Raw genomic sequence first — 19,356 nt, 5'->3', positions numbered from 1 at the left:
GCATCAGGAGGACAGAGGTCCCAGGAGCCGGCCCCGATGACAGCCTTGTAGAGGGCATTCAGGGCACCTTCTGCCAGCCTGGTACTCTGTCTCCTCCTCGGCCAGCACTGTCATCCTCACACTTTAGACCAAGATGAGGCTGCAGCTAAGGCCCTCATGGTTCCCGGCTGCTCAGAGCGGGGACCAGGACACCAAGCCCTCGTGGCCCCACAGCCCTCCCTCCCTTTTGGAAGCCTCCACTGAGCCTGTCCTGTGTCCCTACAGCTTGTCCATGTGCCCAGGGCAGTGAGAACCCTCCTGCCCGGGTGGCGGCTCTTGTCTGCTTGCCACCAGGAGCTAGGTGGGGGAAGCACGCACCCTGGCCCCTAGAAGGCCTCACCCACATGTCACCCAAAACGCTCAGATGGGCCCCTCACCGTCAAGGTCCCCATGGCCTGCCGTCAGTCGGTGCTCTGGCCTTCTCAGAAACTGCAGGATTGCCTTGGAAGCCAGAATGGCAGGAATCTGGCAGGCCACCTTGCCCACCATGGCCTAGGCCCCACGGGTGACTTGTGGTGGGAGCACGAGGCTCCTAGGGGAGTTGGCGCATTAACAGCAGACCTCACCTATGCGCCTGGCCTACCTGCTCCCCCAGGCCTCCCTAATGAGCTTGTGTTCCCAGGCCCCTTTGATCTGGCCTTTAATGACCACCCCCTGCGGAAGAGCCCGTCAGTGGCCCGCTCCCACCCGGTGCCCTCGGAGCTCACTCAGGGGCTTACGGTGCTGACCCCCTGGCCCTGAGCTGGGGGCAGCAGGGCACTCGCTTCCATTCAGGGGGTAAGAGGACATTCTTTTCAGTGGTCTGGGTGGGGCGTGGCCAGGCCAGGCTGTCCAGGGTCCCCTGGGCACCTCCCAGGCCTGATGTTGGGGGTAATGAGGAGCCAGAAGGAGGGAGTCCCCCACCATTTCATCACAACGTGGAGACAACCAAGAGATATGCACCTGACCCCGCCCACTTGACCCGGGGAGTAGAACTCTCTCTGACATGGTTGGGGCCACGTGTGAACAGGTGGCTGGGATGTGCCCTCCTCTGGCACCTTCACCTTCTCTGAGCACCTACACTCGGCAGCCACTCTGGTCAGCGGTGCCTGGTCACCCAGCCTCCAGGTCCACGCGCCTGTCCAGTGGGGAGGGGCTGCTCCTTCGGCCGGCCCCTCTGTCCGTCGAAGATGTCCAGCCACATGAGGCCTGGGACTTCTCTTCCAGCTGTCGCCGTAGTTCACGAGTCAGGGAGTGGGGTGTGGGGTGGAGGGTGCACCGCAGGGGCTCAGTGGAGCCATGGAACGAGGCAGGAGCCCTCGGAGCTGCAGGAGCCCCGCTGTTTGGGGTCTCCCCTCCCCCCAGGACACTCCTCACTCACACATGTGCACACACACACACGTGCACACATGTGCGTGCACACACACCAGCGGGAAATGAGGCCTCTGCAGAGGGGCTCGCACCGCCCCCTCTCTGGCAGCGGGCGTGGGGTTTTATTAGTGCTACAAATCAGATATCACACAGTTTGGGGCTGACATGGTTTTTATAAGAATTATTTAGGGCCCTGGCCGCTGGTGAAGTCCCAGGGAGAACCTGGCAAGAAACACCCAGCTGTTTGGGCGTTGGAATTCCAAACAGTTCGTAAAGTGAAGGTATGAAAGGCCAGCACCTTGTTCTGTTTAAAGGGATGCTTCACCCCTGCCCTGGGCCTGCCGCAAAGGCTTCTGGGAGGCACCTCCCTCACCAGCAGGAAGGCGGCCGCCTGGAGCTACAGTCCCCGGGGGAATGCTGAGGCCCAGTCCCTCCCAGTCCTCTTTCACACTCCCCCCAGAGTCTCTTCAAGCTTCCCTCTCCTGGTGGTCAGTGGGTGTACCCCCTGCTCCCCGATGCTTGTCACCCAGTGTCCATGACCAGTCAGTTCAGCTGGCCACAGCAGCTGCTCTGCTCCAGGGCCAGGTGGCTGGCTCAGGGGCCACCCTCGGGTTGCCCCCTGCTGCCATGCGGAATGGCATGGGCCTAGAGAAGGACGGCGACGTGGATGGCGCAGGACCCAAACCTCCATACCCAGAAAAGCCGCTCATGTGCATGCCCGTCGGCGAGGGGGCAGAGAGAGCACAGGCCATGGGCTGGTTCTGTCCCATGAATGCCATGAGTGTTGATTCTGAGGACCCTGGAGCACTTCCTCCATTATCCCAACAGCACCATCTCCCCATAACATCGGAGTGTGCACCGTCCTGTTGCCATTAGCATTAGCACCCACGAGGGCCCTGCACAGGCCCCCGGCATGGGGACATAGGGCCAGTGATGTGAGGAGCCTCCCAGGACCCCAGCTGGCAGGGTTGAAGCGATGGGGGCAGTGGGGGAGTGGGTCAGAGGAAAGAGGGGCCAACCTCTGCCTGCAGGGCAGCCCGCTGGGCACCCTGACCGGCACTCACCTCCGGGATGCTCTCTGGGGAGCCCAGAGAGCTGTACAAAGGTGCGCCCCGAGTTCTGGTGCCTGCACAGAGGTGCACTGCCCAACGGAAGGAGAGGATCCGAGGGGAGCTCCTATTGGAACCAACTGGCCAACGGTCACCCAGCCTCGAGCTCCCCAGGGGAGTGAGCTGCGGACCCCTATCCATGCAGGGGGCGGGCAGACAGGGGACCCTCCTCCCTTGACTTCCTCTGAATTCCATGCGGAAGGGCCAGGGGGAGCTTTGGGAATCTTCCCCGTCTGAAGCCTCAGTGAGGTGGGATGGCAAGGATTCCAGAGGGAAGAATGAAATGGCCCACTCTGGGGGCCAGCCCAGCGGCGCAGCTGTTAAGTTCGCACGTTCCGCTTCGGCGGCCCGGGGTTCACTGGTTCAGATCCCGGGTGAGGAGATGGCACTGCTTGGCAAGCCATGCTATAGCAGGCATCCCACATATAAAGCAGAGGAAGATGGGCAAGGATGTTAGCTCAGAGCCAGTCTTCCTCAGCAAAAAGAGGATTGGCAGCAGATGTTAGCTCAGGGCTAATCTTCCTCAAAAAAAGAAAGAAAGAAAGAAAGAAATGGCCCGCTCTGTCCTGGGGGGTGAGGGACACCATCAAGGCGAAACGTACGACGTGTGCATCTGCTGGGGACCCCAGCGGAGGCCTTACAGAAAAGGGGAGAATGGAGCCATGGGGGGAGCCCCCCAGGGCCCCAAGTCTAAAAAGGCGGAACCAGGGACCCACCCCACAGAGCTGAGCCAGGCAGGGAGTGCAGATGTGTGGGGAGAGGCCTGGGGCTCTCCCCCGCCCCCCGAGGCCGGGCCTTGTGTGGAGGGAGAGCAGGCCGCTCTTTCTTCCCTCTGTCATAACGTCAGGGCTCTAGCATTCATCCGAGGAGGCTGAGGCCAATCGAAGCCAGATGTGGGAACAACAAAAAAAATGCTGATTATTTTGACTAGGAAAAGCCCTATTTACAAAGAAATAATGAAGTGATTTGGGGGGATTGTTGCTGGGGATGGCCTCAGTCGGGAAGAAGTAAACGCAGATGCTAAACAGGTTGCCCGTGGGCCATGTGGGGAACGGTCCTGGGCCGGCTGCTGCCAAGGCCGGAGGCCCTGGGTCCCCGCGGGAGGGGGCTCGGGGGTCTGGGGCTGAGCCCTATGGCGTGCAGCTCCCTCTGGGCAAAGGTGGGTGGAAACCTTGAGAGAGGTTCCTGGAAAGGAGACCCAGCCCCCTGAATGCCTTTGCCCTTTGGCCCGGGAAGCCTGGGCATCGCAGGGGCTGCTGGCAGAAATGGAGGGGGCTTCCCTGCCGTGTGTGCATCTGTCTGCCATGGGGGGAGTCCCAGCTCAGCCCTGTGAGAGCGTGGAAATGTGCAAAGAGGAGGATTCCCTGTCCCGAAGGGACTTCAGTCAGTTGCAAAGATGGGATGGTCACCCGCATGCACGGTGACTCAGGGATCGGCCTGAGGCCCCCTGACATGTGGGAGCAGTGCACATTGTGCACGGCCACACACGCGTCCTTTCACGGACGATCGGATGCACAAAATGTGGTCCATACACATGTGGAATATTACTCAGCCTTAAAAAGGAAATTCTGACACCCGCCACCACATGAACGGACCTGGAGGGCATTACGCTGAGTGAAAGAGGCCATCACAAGAGACCACACGCTGCAGATTCCATCTCTATGAAACGTCCGGAAGAGGCAAATCCACACAGACGGAAAGCAGACTCGCTTGGCGGGGTCTGGGGGTGGGGGGATGGCGGCGTGCCTGAGAAAGGGAGCTGCGTGCTTCCGGGCAACGTGCAAATGTTTTAACATCGATCACAGAGAGAGATACACAACTGGGAACAAACTAAGGGACGTTGAGAGAGCCCCTTTCAATGGGTGGAATGTAGGGTATATGAACTATATCTCAATAAATCTGCTTGAAACTAAGAAAAGAACTTCCCACGCCCAGCCCTTCCTGCCCTGTGTGGTGGGAGGGAGGCGACTGCGTCACGACAGCCGGAAGTCAGATGTGGCAGCCTCCAGCTTCCGTGGAAACAGGGATCGGTGGCAGAGGTGCCCAGCCAGGCACGTCACCCAGGCCTGACCCAAAGCTCGGACTCCCAGGGACAGGCCGGCGGGGTCTCCTGTCTGGTCGAGCTGACTTGCTGAATGCATTCACTCACGTACTCACTCACGTACTCATTCATTCATTCATTCATTCATTCCTTCACTAACAGAGTTTAGCATCACATGAAAGTCGGAAGGTGGGAGGGGAACCCCAAGATCAGGTCACACCAGAGTCACCTTCCAGGGACGTGATTTCTTCAGTTTCCTCTGCATTTTAAGACCTGGGGGTGTGGGACAAGAGGAACTCCTGTGCTCGTGGGCTTGGGTCCCCTGCTAGGGGCTGGGGGCCCTGTCGGGGCTGGGGAGGGCTCACAGAGGCCAGAAGACGGGGAGCCCCGGGTGGGCAGACGTCCTCTAATTCGACTTGGGCTCCAGGCTGCAGAAGCCCTGTGGGCTCTTCCCGGCAGAGGGGCCAGGCTGGGCGGGTGGGGTGGGGGCCACCTCCCCAGCTCGTGGGCTGTCACCTGCAGTCAGTTACTTAAGCGATGCCTTTGGAGCTGGGATGACAACGTGATGCAGCCTCGGGGAGGACTAGCGGGTCCTTGAAGAGGAAAACCAGACGCTGACAGAGAGACTGTGGCCAGATGGGTTTCCGCTCCATCCCGGTGGCCCTGGGCGGCTGGGCCTCACCTGGAGCTGCTGGGGGGTCTGGGACCGTCCCTGCGGGCCACCGAGCGGGGCCCGCTGCAGCCATAACTCATCAGCACAGAGCAGGAACGAGGCCGTCCGGCTCCAGCAGAGCCCGGTGCAGCCCCGAGGGGGCCAGGCAGGGGGCCCCTGCCCCTGCAGCCCCTTCCTCTGCCTGCTGCAACCTGAGTTGCCTGGGTCTTGCATTCCCCCTTGCAAAGTAAACAGAGCCCCCTCCTACACGGCACAAATGAACAAGGCAGGTGAGGGGGCGTGGGGGTGGCAGCGGGCAGCCCTGTGGGCTCTCACTTGCCTCCTTTGTCTGTTTACTTTCCCCCAGGAGCTGGCCCAGGGGCTCCTAGCGGGACCATCCACACAAGACGGGGAGCCCCCAGACCCACTGGGTCAGGGCCCCTCTCCCTTTCCTGGCCCCACGTGAGGATGTCCAGCAAAAGTGGGTCTACTCCAGTTCCCTCTGCAGGAGCTGACAAGCTGTTTGTGTCACAAGGGGGGTCTTCCCCAGGCGTCAGTGGGAGGATGATGCCCGCGCTAGGGGGCCCCTGGGAGACCCTCCTCTGGTCCCCAGGCGGGGGGAATCACTATGGGGTGAGGCTGCTGGGACCAGAAGTCTGGACTGCCATCTCCCAGCTGTTTGAGAAAAGGGGAAATGGAGTCACGGAGAAGCCAACCATGGGGCCCATTGTCTCCGGGGCAGAGACAGATCGCCCAAGACACTGGTCCTCTCCCTCCCCAAGCCTCAAGTCAGGGAGCGGCCCGGGAGACCGGGCAGCCTCTAGCCAGCCCCCTCTAAATGCTCTGTGCCTGGGCATGGGGGTGCAGTAGCCCCCCCAGTTGAAGGCCCCTTCCTGGATTCCTGGGCGTCCTGCACGGCAGCCCCCGACCCCATACTCCCTGTCCACCCGGCACTCCCTCCACTTTCCGCCCAGCCCTGTCCCATAGCGCCTTCCTTTCCCCCTGCCTCCTTTCCACCCTCACACCCACAAGGCGCTGGCGCTGGGCAGAGAAGGGGTTCTGCTGGCCCTTGGGGTGCTGCGGAGACCGGGACGCTGAGGCTCGAGGCCCCTTCCTGTTCCCCTGGCAAGAAGAGCAGCCGCAGCGGATGCCCAGGCCTACGGGGGGACGTTGGGAGCACAGCGAGGACAGCAGAGCCTTGGGTGGGCTGCGGGGAGGGTCTGCAGGCTGAGGCCAGCTGGAGGAGCTGGGGCTGTGTCCGGGGGTGCGCGGCGCGGTCAGCGCCGGGCGTGCAGTGGATGAAGGATGGGCTTCCTCTCCCAGCCTCGAGTTGGGGTCCTCAGGGCCGCAGGGCCCCATGAATTATTTCTCTAAGGAAAATACCGTTGACTCCGTCCTCCAGTCTCCTTCCGGACCTTCCCCGTCACTTTAAATCAACACTGAAGGGTGGCGTCTGCCCGGACCTTCACCCTCCAGGCGGAGGGGAGCTGCGAGGCCTACGTGACGGCGCTGACCCGCTGTCCTCGCTCTCCGGGTGTCCCTCGGGGTGGAGGGGGTGGCTGAGCTAGCTCCCCACTTCCGTCTCTCCCTGCGAGGCCCCCGGAGGCAGCCCCTGGCGGCGGAGGGAAGAGCCGGGGCTTGGCTCAGACCACAGCAGGGAGCACTCCAGAATGGGGTTCTGGGGAGCCCTGAGGCCTCGTGGCATCCGTGTCCCACCCCGGGGGGGATGTGGTCTGATTCTCCCCAGCACGTCAACAACCCTTTCTTGCTTGCTCCCCAAATCTCTAGGTCCAATCTCTCTCTTAGCAGCAAACCGACAGGCAGACTCCTTCACAAACTGTACTAACAAACCATATGGCTTTCACTCCTTCTACACACATTCACGGAGCAGCCGCCATGTGCTGGCATCTCCGGGGGCGCCCAGTGGGGCTTTTAATGCAAAGCTCGATTAAAAAAAACAAAGTAAGAGCGGCAGACAGATCTTAGGGACCTGAGATGCAGGGAACCAGGCCGCCTGGACACCACGGGACACGGCCATCTCAAACCCCACCTGCCACGGGCCTCTGGACGCCCTCTCCTTCCCCACCTCATCCGCTCCCACGGTGCTGATGACCACTGACCATGCTCCTGTGTTCGAGCCTTCGGACCCGGCACTTCCCAGATCTGGGCCTCCCAGCCTCCAACCTACGGCCCTCAGCTCCACGGATTAATGCTCTCTCCTCAAAACCACTTCCTGTGGTCCCGCCCCGATCAGAGACCTACCGATCGTGCCTAACTGGAACCTCCGTCTGGACAGGCTCCCTCCTACAGCCAGCACACGCACCCTGCCCTCTGCCCTTGACACGCACGCTCACCCCTCCTCACAACAGAATCTCAAGTGGAGCCGCTCACAATTACTTTCTGGGTGCTTTTCACGGGTGTGTCTCATTACCCCTACTGGAACAGGGTTCCTGGCCTGCCTGTCTGTCTTCGGGGGTCCCGGTCTTGCCTTAGGTTCACGGGAGCAGAGCCAGAGACATGGTGGTGCGAGCCCAACGGTCACCAGGGTCCCAGGGCCCACCCACTGCCCGTGTGCTGAGTGTACAGTGGCTTCCAGGGGGAGCTCGGCCAGGCTGCCACCGGCGCTCGGGTGGGGGGGGGTGGTGGGAGCCCCCACGACCAGCAGGCGAGGCCTCAGGCCTGCTGTGGGGAGATGGGGAACAGAGGGAACAGAGCCAGTGGTCGTCTCTCCACAAGCGAGATTTTTATTAGAGCTGTCAGAGCTGGGGCCCGTCACAGGCCAAACCAGTTGGGGACGCCCCCGCGCCGAGGGTCGTGCCTCTGCCTCTCCCTCTGCTCTTCCAGGAACTTGTCCTGGATGTCCTCGTCCACAGCGGTGCTGCCCTCACTCTGCTTCTTCTCAGGAAACAGATCTGGGAATGTGAAGGTCTGTCCGTGTGCCTAGGGAGAGAGGGCACATGCTCCAGCAGGGCCGAGCGCGGCCGCCATGCTTTCCGAGACGAGGGCTGGACAGACCTGCCCGCCCCCGTGCTGCTCCTGACCCACGCCCCACGCCCGCAGGACAGACAAGCAGCCAGCATCTCTGGAGCAATGTCCCTGCCTGGAAAATAAACATCTCGGCCGGCCCTGGGGCCCCTGGCTTTTATCTAGCAGCGGGAAACCATTACTCTGGGACAATGCCCCTTTTCATAGACATTATCTCCTTATGGAGTGGAGTCTGCACCGGGCTGGGGGCCTCATTAACAGCAGCCCAGCAAAGCACCCATCCACCGGCGCGGGGCAGCCTGGGCAGACCAGGGGCAGGAGCGGGCACAGGAAAATCACGTCTGGTGCCACGCTGGAACTTCTTCCATGCAAAATACCTAAAGGCCTTTACCCACATGAAACACCAGGCCTCCTCCCGCTCAGGGCTTGGCAAATAAAACGCATGTAACGTACAAAGAAATGTACAGATGCAGAGTCTATAAATCAAGACCGGCTTTGCAAGTTAACTGGTTTTACATCTTTCACTAAAAGTTCAGAGTGTGTCACTGTCGGCCAAATCCCAACCCGGACCCCTGAGCACATGGGCCGGGGTACCAGCCTGGCCCCCTAGTTCGTGTGGAGGAGGATCGCTTGCTCTCTGGGGACTTAAGCAACCATGAGGGGCCGTTTCAACTATTTGCTGACTCTCACGAAGCAGCTCGGAAGATAAGGGTGGGGAGGGCGGGCGCCGGGCGCTCTCAGGGCCGCGTCTGGAAACAGACACCGGGAAGGAGGACGGAGGGCGGCCTCCGTATCTGGAAAATTTTAATAAGTAGAATCAGTAAAGCGGGCTGGGTTCTTGCAGACCCTTGTTTTGTAAAGAAATTTGGATTTGGGCAGGCGGCCAAGCATGATCTGAAACAGCCCACGTCCTCCGCCCCGGGAACGAACGGGAGGTTTATAAACTCTGATTGCGGCTCGGGGTGCAGGCCCCGAGTGACGAAAAGCAGTGCCGGTGCGCGCGGTAGTCGGCCTGCAGGGGGTTATCTTCCACATTGCAAAACTCTTTTTTTTTTGTTGTTTTTTAAAATACCAGAGGGCAACGGTTTACATGCAGGGCTGACTGCCCAGAACGGGGGATTTATGTTTCATATATGGACGTGACTCTGCTAGATTTCTGAGGTGGGGGAACGTAAAATGACATTTTAAGACATAAATACAAAGCGGCGACTTGCAATAACTTGAGAAAAAACGGAGGAAGCCGGGGAGAGAAATGCTTCATTTCTCCCCCAAGACGAGAGCCACTGGTGGGTGTCGACTGAAGCTTCCCGGGGTCAGGCCCCGCTTCCCGGGGGGGCCCCTTTCTAGAGAACCCACCTAGTACTCTCACAAGTAAAACCCTCAGCCTTTCGAGAGAGGAGTGAGCGAGCTGACTGGCAGAAAGAACAGAAAAGGGGAAAAATGTCACGGTGAACAGCGAGGAAGCCGGCGGGGCCAGGCAGCCCTGAGAGCCCTTAGCCACTGTCTGCGCCCCAGGCGGTAGGGCCGCGCCGTCCGCCGGGCAGCAGCGTCAGCATGTGCTCCGGCCGCAGGTCAAGGCTTTTTCTGTCGTGTTGGGGACCGGGCGCCCGCGAGGGCCCGGGGACTCAGGGCCAAAGGGATGTTTATCAGGTTGTAGGGAAAAATGTGGATCTCCCACCATGCGGGCCGGGTTCTCCGCAGCAGCCAACTCAAAATAAATTCGGTAATTTAATTTGTCTTTCTGCTGGAGTCTCTGTGTGCTTTACAATTAGCTTTGTTGTTAGAAGCCCCAGGACAGGCCCAAAGGGACACATCGAGGGGAGGACGGTCTCAGTAGACGCGGGACAGAGAAGGGACGTCTTCAGAGGGGCAGGCACCTGCCCAGGGGGGCACACCCTGCTCCCAGCTGTGCCGCCTCAGCCCGCCCACCTCGATTTCAGAGGAAGAACCGACGTGGCGCAGCTGCAGATAGCAGGTCTGAGGGCTGCCGAGCTCGGGTGTCACGAGTGGGGTGGGGCCCGGGGAAAAATGCGAGGGCTCAGATGACTCAAAAGCCACTTGTAACGACGGCTTGCCTGCTGTAGGGCCTCGTGGTGAATGCCGATATATGGGATGTCAGCCCGCATGCCACGGCAAAGACAGATGGCCCGGTCTAGCACGGAGGACACGGGTGTCTTTATAAGGCCGGGCAGCTCTCTCCACCTGGATTGGCGCATTTTACGCACAGCAAATATCAGGCCAAATAATGACGGGAGCCCCTGTTCAGAACAACGGGGCCTGTTTTTCAGAAAAACTGCCCCACTGACTTGGTCTTTCGACAAACTGCCTCCTGACGCACAGAATAGGGCTGTGGCCGGGCTGTGTCCGCAATAACGCTACTGCCACCTAGTGGCCGGGCCAGCCGCCACCGGGCTCAGCGCAGGCTGTTGACAGGTTATCAGAAGAAATCAGAGGAAGCCCCCCACGGTTGCAAACAGCGGGGGGGGCTGTCAATGGGCCCTGTGGGCAGCTGTCCCTGGAGGGTCTCCACAGAGGCCACCCTGCCTGCAGACCACGACCTTGATGCCCACGCCAGCACCGGCGGCCCGTTCTCGGTTGAGAGCCAGTCTGAGAAGGCATATCTGGGGTCCCACCACACACGGGAAAGGAAGAGCCTGAAACAGGGCTTTGCAAATATGTGCCCTACTCTCCGCAGCTCTGGGTTTGGTCAGTAAAGGCTCAGAAGGGGTCCTGGCCCCTGTTCCCAGAGCCCCTGGCCAGGCAGGAGGCACAGTGAAGAGGACCTGGCAGAATGTGCTGGAGTCCCACAATGCAGTCCAGAGGGGAGGGGGCTCAGCCAGGACTCCAGGGCCCAGCAAACCGTCTGGGCTCTGAGACCGAGGCCCTGCGGCAACTTCTATCTCACAGCACTAAGGGCCTCCCGTCCGGGCCTGTCCAAGGACAGGCTCTCCAGGGCAGGAGCCTGAGATGGTCGGCAGGGTCTGGTTTCTGTCTGAGCCCAAACCCCCGAGGCCTGGGTGGGCTGGCCTCTGCCCACAGCACATTCAAGTCCAAAGGCACCACGCAGCCGGCCACCCAGAAGTTCCAAAATGCCCCATGCCCGTCTCCTCCCACGAGATGAAGTGTGCTTTGAACCCCAGCTCCTTTTGGGGTTCACGGTGGACTAGAACCAAGGGCAGGCTCTGCCCCAGCTGTGGACCTTGAGATCCTGCCTCTCGAGGCCTCCTGGGCCCCTCGGCAGCAGCTGATGCAGAAGCATGTCCTCCACCAAGGTCAGGGGAGTGACAACTTAGCCCGGGGCTCAGGACTCTGCCCCAGAGCTCACTCACCAGCTGCACATAGGCCACCTTGTAGTCTGGCTTTTTGATCCTGACGTTTCTGTGATCCCTCTTCCTGTTGGAACCTGTGGAGGGCGGGGGGGGGTGCTTTACTCCCAGCACGAAACTTTCAGTCCATCTAACCCAAAAACCCACTTTCTCAAGAGGGGAACATATAGGAGCCAGTGGGTCTCCCACAGACGACAGCACGTCACACCCTGAATGTGCCCGTTTCCAATGCACACACCACACTTGCAGAACAGGCACCAGGGCTGGAGACCTCGGCTCTGCTAGGAGCCCGCGTGTCTAAAATAACTCAGGAAACTGATCTCTCCTGTCTGTCGGGGCAGGGCCCTTGCTGGCCGTCCTCACTTCAGACTGAAGGTCGTCAGATTTACAACGCAGGGGGACAGGGTCAACAGGAAGGAGGGAGAACCGGTTGGGGGAATGAAGAAAGCACTCTGCTGACCCGACCTCCCTCCGCGGTAGAGGGGAAGCGGCTGCGTGGGGCTGGCGGGCTGGTGGGCGGGCTGGGGGCCCAAGGTCCTGGGCAGTGCTCAGAGCAGCCTGTGGGGCCGGCCCACCCGGGTTCCAGTCCCAGATGTGCCCTGGGGAGAGTGACCCCAGAAGGTCACCTCAACCCCTGGGCCTCAGTTTCCTCTTGTGCCAAGAACCAGACCCCAAGAAGTGGCTGCAAGGAGGACGCGGGACAGCCACATAGGGCAGCCTGGGGGAGAGCCCACCCCAGCACGCACCGTGCTGCACCCTCGTCCGCACGGCGGCCACGGGCACGTTGTAAATACGCTCTAGATAATTCCTGAGGTCCACCCTGGTCATCCTGCACATAGGAAAAGAAGGCTGAGATAAAAAGCAGCCCGCCAACGGGGGAAGAGGTGCCAGGCTGCGGGCCGAGGGTGGGAGGTAGGGGCACAGCCTCACCCCTGCGTTGGGGGGAGCCGGGGCTGAGGCCACTGGTCCCCGCCCAGCACTCTCCCGTCCTCAACACATCATGTGGGGTGACGGAGGGACCGGGTCCCCAGTTCCATTCACCCTCCCGCTGGCCCACGCTCATGGGGGCCAAGCTCCCAGACACTGCTCTCTCAAACACTGCTCTCCCAGGGGCAGGAACGGTCTGTGAGTGCCCCTGGCTGCCAGGAGGCCAGCCTGCTACAGCCAGTCCTGTCTGTAGCTGCCCGCCTGCCTGGCACGAGGTCCTCTCCTAGAAATGATGGTTGAGGCATTGGTGCATTCGGTCCCTGTTCCCTCCACACCTTAAAGGGCATCAAAAGGGGCCCGCGGCTCCTCCTGCCCCCTCCTCTGAAGGCTGAGAGCAGGCCCTTGGCTGACACAGAAGCTCGAGCCAACCCCCCGGGCCCCTGGCCTGGGACAGTCACATCCTAAGACTTCAGAGCAGCACCCTGCAGCGTGGGTGACAGGGCCATGTGTCGCTTTGTAACTGGGGGCCTTTGTGAAGAACCACCTGGAGGACAGAGGTTTGGGAAGTTGAGGGGAGCAGCTCTGAAGTCACGGCCCAGCCTCCGGAGAGAGCAGCCAGGCTCAGGCCTCGGCTAGACTAGGCCGCCTCAGGTGCAGGGAGCGGGGAGGCAAGCCGGTGCAGGCTCCTCCAAGGCTCTGTGAACACCAGGCCCTCAGTCAATATTTGCAGAGCCCGGAGCTGCCTGAAGGATTTTCAGAGCGGGAAGACGCCCCGCTTGTGAGCCGGGTTCTGTGACATGGCCAGAACTGCAGGCCCTTGGGGGTGCTCCCCAGCCCGGATTCCTGGGGGGCTTACTCCATGGGGATCCGGAACTGCACGGTGTCCTCAGGCTGGGCCGTGCCGGGCCGCACCAGCCGAACGAAGAAGTTGGTGCGGAAGACTCGTAGCTGGGGGTTGCCCAGCTGGTACAGTGGGTACCTGTGAGGGAGATGTGTGTCTGCATCACACTCAGAACACGGGACACCCCCAAAGACCCCCATCTGTTCACCCATGTCAACAGGGGCAGGAAGCAAACAGGGGCCGCTGTCCCAGGCCACTGCCCCGAGGTCCCTGCAGCCCCCTTTGCTCAGCACATAGTTCAACCCCGCGTGGGCGGCCAGTTCCCCCAACCCCAGCATCGACTCAGGGTACAGCGGGCCGTTGACCCCCAAGGCCGGCCTTTGGAAAAGGCCGATGAACGATTCAAAAAACAAACAGAGGCCAGCAGAGCGTGTGCCCACCCCAGCCCTCCAGACAGGCTGGCGGCACGGCTCAGAGACGTGTTTGTTCAAAGTGATGGACAAGGCACGCGGCCCCCGCATGGCTATCACCCTTCCCAGGCCGGAGCCCCACAGGGGGCAGGCCTGCAGACGGCACCAATCACCGCCACTCCCTTCTGCTCAGGTGAGGTGGAACCACACAGAACCAGCTCGCTGCTGACGTGAGCTTAACCCCGCAGCAGACCGGGGTCACTGCACTCTCTCCCCGAGGGTGGGGGAGCGCCACCTCCTCCCCCCGCCCTGGGGGAGTGAGGAATGCAGGACAAGAGGCTCAGGAAGATGGTGTTTGCAGTCACCAACCGCACTACCTCCCCCACCCCAAAAAGCCCCAAGCGAGCAGAGGCAGCTAGGAAGGTGCAAGTGGCCACCATCTGCAGCTCCGACCCACTGCCACCACCAAAGGGACCAGTGCTCTGGGTTGGGCTGGGGAACAAGGAGGACACATTGCCAAGTGCACCCACCCGGGCCTCGGGGCTGGGGTAAGGGAGGGGCCTGAGGCCTACAGGGTCTGAGAAGTGTCTGCCAAGAGCCCAGGGGGTGGATCTTGGTGGAGGGTGGGTGCAGGAACACAGGGTGCCATCAAGGGTCTCATGTGTAGCCCTGGTGACCGACGCCTGGCACTGCACATGGCCCCTGGTCTTGGGGGGCACCCAGCACTATGGCAGGGGTTCACTGAGGCCAAATCTCAGGCCGGCTCTCAGCCTCAACAGTGTGGGGAGGTTACGGGGGGCCGGGGCTCAGAGGGCCTGGGGGCACGCCCTGGAGGAAGCAGGGCTGCGTGGGAGCCTGAGGGGTTTGGACAGCACTGTTCAGCCTCCTGGGGAAGGAGCGGCCGGGGCTCTCTGAGGGCAGGGCTCGGGCCCCCTGGCACAGGCCGGGTCACCGGTAGCACCTGGGCCTGACGAACTGAATGGCTGGGTAACATCTGCCTGGGGTCTGCGGGGACCAAGGCAGCAGACGGCTGTCCCAGCAGAACCTCCTTGGGCGCAGTGTGACCACAGAGCTGGCCCTTCCGGGGCCCCGGGGGCATAGAGCCTACCTGGCTTTCCTCTCGTGGGAGTCTGGGCCACCCAGGGGGCTCCCTTATTCCTCTGGGGACCAGCTGCGGCACTGAAAAGGGGCAAAGACTAGGGCCCACTGGGTAACTGTGGAAATGGGGCCCTGGCTCAGACCCCTCGATCTCCCCGAGCCTGAGCAGTGCGCTCAGCTCGGGTGGAGAGAGGCCCAGTGTGTGGGGTTGAGTCTTGCTATTGCTCTCGAGTCCAGGGTCTCCCAAATCCTCTGTCGTGCCCCCAGGCTGAGCATCAGCCCCATCCCAAGGCCCTGCCTGAGGCCTGGACCCGTCCGCACTGAACAACCAGTGCAGCTGACAACCCTCCCTGGGTTCCAGAACGTGGCTCTCCTGGGCCTCTGGCCCACATCCCACTCCCCCATCCCATTCCAGAGGCCAGTACCATGTCAAGCACCTCAACTTCACAGATCTCAAGCAGACTCTGATTTCTCCTCCCTCCTCCAAACACAACCACCTGGCCCGCTGCCCCCAGCCCACCTCCCTGTGGCCCCGAGGGTGACTCACCCCTGATCCCACCCTCTCCCTCACCCCACCCGTCCCTCCGCCAGCGAGTCCTGTAAGCTCTCCTGCCAGCTCCCCTCCCACCTCCCTGGCCAGTGAGTGTCCACGTGGCCTCATGGCCCAGCGCTGTCCTGCTTTCTCTCCCCATCGCATGGGCCCCTGGCCTCGGGATGGCCTCACTTGGAGCCGGGTTCCTCGAAGATGAAGGGCGTGGGTCTCAGTGGAGGCCGGGCCTCACGCGCCCCACATCTCCCTCGTGCTGAGGGAAGCAGTGTTCCCGTCCACCCGTCCCTGCACGCAGGCCCGTGTGGCTGCGGCCTTTGCCCTCCTCAAATCCACACCCGGGCCCATACTCGCTCTCCAGGGGCACCTGCACGGGATGCACCGGCTCAGCGCGGCCACAACACGTCGCTGCCCCCAGACCCCCCCGGGGGCCAAAGTGCATCCACTCATTCATTCATTCATTCCTTCCTTCACGGGGTCATTGGTGTTCACCGGGGAGCATGAGTGTTTCCTGCCTAAATTTGGGGCGGACAGGCGGCGGGGGGCGAACGCAGCGCGGGACAGGGCCGGTAGGGGGCTGGGGGAGACGTCGGCACGGGGCCTGCACCCCTCAACACGACATGACCGAGGGTGGCCGTTCCTGTGCGGGGGGACCCAGGGACGTCTGCGGAAGCAGCCAAGTGGGGCGGGGACGAAGCTGCCGGGACGCCAGGCTCAGACCGCACGCACCCGCTCTGGGGCCCGGGGTCCCCGCGTGACCGTGACCGCGCCCCGCACCCCGACTCACAGCACGTTCCGCGCCATCGCCGCTTCCGGGGCCGCGGGCGGAAGGAGGGGCACGCACGGCCCGCGCGGCCCCGGGCACAGCGCCCCCTCGCTCCCGGGAGGACGCGCGCAGGCCCCCGCCCGGCCTGCACCTGCCCGCACCTGACGCCCACCTGACACCCACCTGGCCGGCACCTGACCCCTACCGCCCCGCCCTGCGTACCTGAGCCGCACCTGACCGCCACCTGGTCGGCGCCCACCCCCACCGCCCCGCCCCAGCACCTGAGCCGCACCTGACCGCCACCTGGCCGGCGCCTGACACTCCGCCCGCCCCACCGCCGCGCCCTGCGCACCTGACTGCACCTGAGCCGCGGACGTGACCGTCCACCGTGCCTGGCCCCCACCCGGCCCGCGCCGGCCCACAACCCAGTCTGCGTTTCTGGCCCGCATCCCCGCCCCGCACCCCACCCGCACACTTCCGGCCCTTCACTCCGGGTCCCGCACACCCCGGAAGCGTCCAGAACTCCCCACGCCCCGCCCGTGTCCCGCAGCAACCCCCGCAGTCCCGCGTGTCCCCCTCCCTCCCCCCAGGGCCCAGCACCCCGCGTCTGTACCCCTTCACGCCCCGCACGCCGGTGCCCAGTGCCCACACGCTGTAGGTCCCTGGGCCGGAGCCTGCCGCCCTCCGGGCTGGCTGCTGGCTGAACTGGGAGGCTGAGGAAGGCAGGGGGGAAGGGAGGGGAGTTTTCCTATCTCTGGTCTGAGGCCCCTCTTGCCACCTGGCCGCGTTCCTTTTTCCCTCCCTGGTCTGGAACCCCAGGCTCCCCTCCCAGCCCTTCTGGCCAGCCAGGTTGGGTTCCCTGTGCTGGGCCACTCTCCCCATCCCCTGCCACCCCTCCCAGGCTACCCCAGCCAGGCTCCTCCAGTGAGGCCACTGGCCTGTCCTAGCCTTGCTGCCCACTCCACCCCACCTCCAGCCTCCCCACAGCCCCCACTCAGGGGACCCCCTCTGTAGAGCCCAATTTGGAGCCCCCTGCTGCTCCCCCACAAACAGCAGGCCCACCTGCAGAAGGAGAGAGCTGCAACCTCCCCACTCCCGGGCCCCACTCTTCCTGGGTTTCCTCTACTCCCTGGCTTCCGGCCTCTCCTCAAATCCCTTTAGCTGCCTCTCCCGCACCAGACTGGCTTGTTCCTCTCTGCACTCCACAGTGCCTCAAATGCTCTTCAGAGCAGGGGGGACAGTGAAGAAGCACCTTAAGCAAGCTGCAGGGAGAGGAGGGACCCCCCCCCCGGAAGCAGGGGAAGGGTCTCTGCACTACAGGGTCTCTGCACTGCAGAGAGGCAGGGGGGCTGGCCTCTAGCGTGGGGATGGGAGCCCGGGTAGGGCGGCAAGGAGGCTGCAGCTGGTGGCTGCCCCAGGCTGAGAAAAGGGGGAACGTGAGGAGGGGCCGGTCCTGTGTTCCTGAGGAGCTGGCATGGGGATGGGCTGGGTGCCCTCCTTCTTGGTGTGTTTGATGACGGAAATGACATAAGTAGGTTCACCGAGGATGAAGGTCCTGAAGATGAGGAGTGGGCACTGGGGACAGGTTAGCTGTGACAGTAGGGGAAAGCCTGTCTGCTGGGGAAGGAATAGGGGAGAGCAGGGCTGTCCCCTGCTGTTCTCCAGGCCCTCTGTGGGGTGGAGGTGGTCCATGCTCGGCTTGGAGGGGGTCCATGGCTCAGTGTGGAGGAGGACCTGGTGGAGGGGACAGAGCTGCACAAGGGTGTGCCGGGGCCCATTGAGCCTGGCAGGTGACCTTGGCTGGGCCCAAGGAGAGGGACTGCAGGGGGGTGGGGAGAGAGATGGAGCTGGAGAATGGGGGTCTCCAGGGTTGGAGGCCAGTAGGCTGCTTCTTCCCTGAAGGTGTGAGGTTGCACTCAGAGATGTGGCCGAAAGTTGCGTTGAAAGTTGTGTGTGGCTGATGGGAGAGGGCAGTCGGTGGACTCTGTGCTGGTTTTGGTGGGCGCTGCCGCTCCAAGGGGAGGGGGAGGGTTCTGAGCAGGGACCTGAGGTCCTCAGTGAGGGTGGGGGCAGGGATGCGGTCTCAACTGTGCAGACCCACTCAACACTCAGTCCCTGCCTCTCTGATTATCTGCCAACTGGATTCCTCCCCATCAGGCCTGGGATTTCTGAGTGCCGAGGTGGGTCCCATGCTGAGGCTGTGACGCCTGGGGAACAGCATGTGGCCCTTCTCTCTTCTTCTTTCCCCTGCGTCATCAGATCCACCCCCATCACAGCTTTGCTTGCCCCAGTCCTGAAATCAACAGCGTGGCTCCACAGGGCTGGGCTTACCAGATAAAGTGGAGGATGCCCAGTTAAACTTGAAGCTCTGATAAAGGACTGTTTTTCTGTTTTTTAATAGGCTTGGCTTTTTAGAGGAATTTTATAGAAAAATTGCGCAGAAAGAACAGAGTTCCCAAATACACCCCCCTCCGCAGTCTCCGGGAAAATTAACATCTTGCCCTGGTGTCGCACATCTGTTACAACTGATGGTTCTATAGCAATACATTATTATTTTTTTGATGGAGGTAACTGGTTTATAACGTATAGATTTCACGTGTCCATCATTAGCTTTGGACTTCTGTATAGACTACATTGTGTTTGCCACCAAAAGTCTAGTTTCCCTGATACATTGTGATGAGCTAAAGTGCACAGTTTACCTTAGGGTTCACTCTCGGTGGTGTACATTCTATCGGTTTGGACACACGGATAATGACAATATCCATCATTCCAGTGTCACACAGAGTATTTCACTGCCCTGAGAGTCCTGTGTGCTCCACCTTTTCACCTCTCCCTCTCCTCTAACCCCTGGCAACCCCTGATCTCTTCACTGTCTCCATAGTTTTGCCTTTTCCAGAAAGTCATAGAGTTGGAATCATATAGTCTGTAGCCTTTTCAGATTGGCTTCTTTCACTTAGTCATAGGTGAAGGTCTCGGTCTCCACGGAGCACATGTTCCCGAGGGAGACAAATGGAACCTAAGTAAATAAGTGAGATACATCAGAGATACATACAGGGAAGGGTAACGGGAGGTGGGAGGGAGCTGCAATTTTAAATGAGGCAGTCAGAGGAGCCTCACTGAGAAGAGGGCATTTCAAGTGCAAGGGGACAGCATGTGCAAAGGCCCTGTGGTGAGCAGGCTTATGTGCTAGAGGGGTGCAAGGGAGCCCATGTGGTGCAGCACACTAGCCCTTGGCCCTCACAGGCCCCTGGCCACCCTGGGTGAA

At 61.6% G+C, this 19,356-nt stretch overlaps 1 protein-coding gene across 7 annotated transcripts; it reads right to left on the bottom strand.

Annotated features, from left to right (window-relative positions):
• Positions 1–7,912: 7,912 nt before the first annotated feature.
• MRPL23 (mitochondrial ribosomal protein L23) lies at positions 7,913–17,212 on the bottom strand. Of its 7 annotated transcripts, none has more exons than XM_070488401.1 (5): positions 17,154–17,212; positions 13,286–13,408; positions 12,249–12,331; positions 11,506–11,579; positions 7,913–8,131 (listed from the first exon to the last, which is right to left on the bottom strand). In XM_070488401.1, exons 2-5 carry the CDS (start codon positions 13,288–13,290, stop codon positions 7,964–7,966), a joined length of 330 nt encoding a protein of 109 aa, XP_070344502.1. In that variant the 5' UTR covers positions 13,291–13,408; positions 17,154–17,212; the 3' UTR covers positions 7,913–7,963. The 7 variants fall into 7 exon arrangements, with proteins under 7 accessions (XP_070344502.1, XP_070344499.1, XP_070344501.1 ...); XM_070488398.1 differs by lacking the exon at positions 17,154–17,212 and adding an exon at positions 16,705–16,988; XM_070488400.1 differs by lacking the exon at positions 17,154–17,212 and adding an exon at positions 16,444–16,545.
• Between the last annotated feature and the right edge of the window lie 2,144 nt (positions 17,213–19,356).

Source organism: Equus asinus, chromosome 17 (assembly GCF_041296235.1).
Source record: "Equus asinus isolate D_3611 breed Donkey chromosome 17, EquAss-T2T_v2, whole genome shotgun sequence".
NCBI classification, from domain to species: Eukaryota; Metazoa; Chordata; class Mammalia; order Perissodactyla; family Equidae; genus Equus; species Equus asinus.
This window is presented reverse-complemented; position numbering and strand designations above follow the sequence as displayed.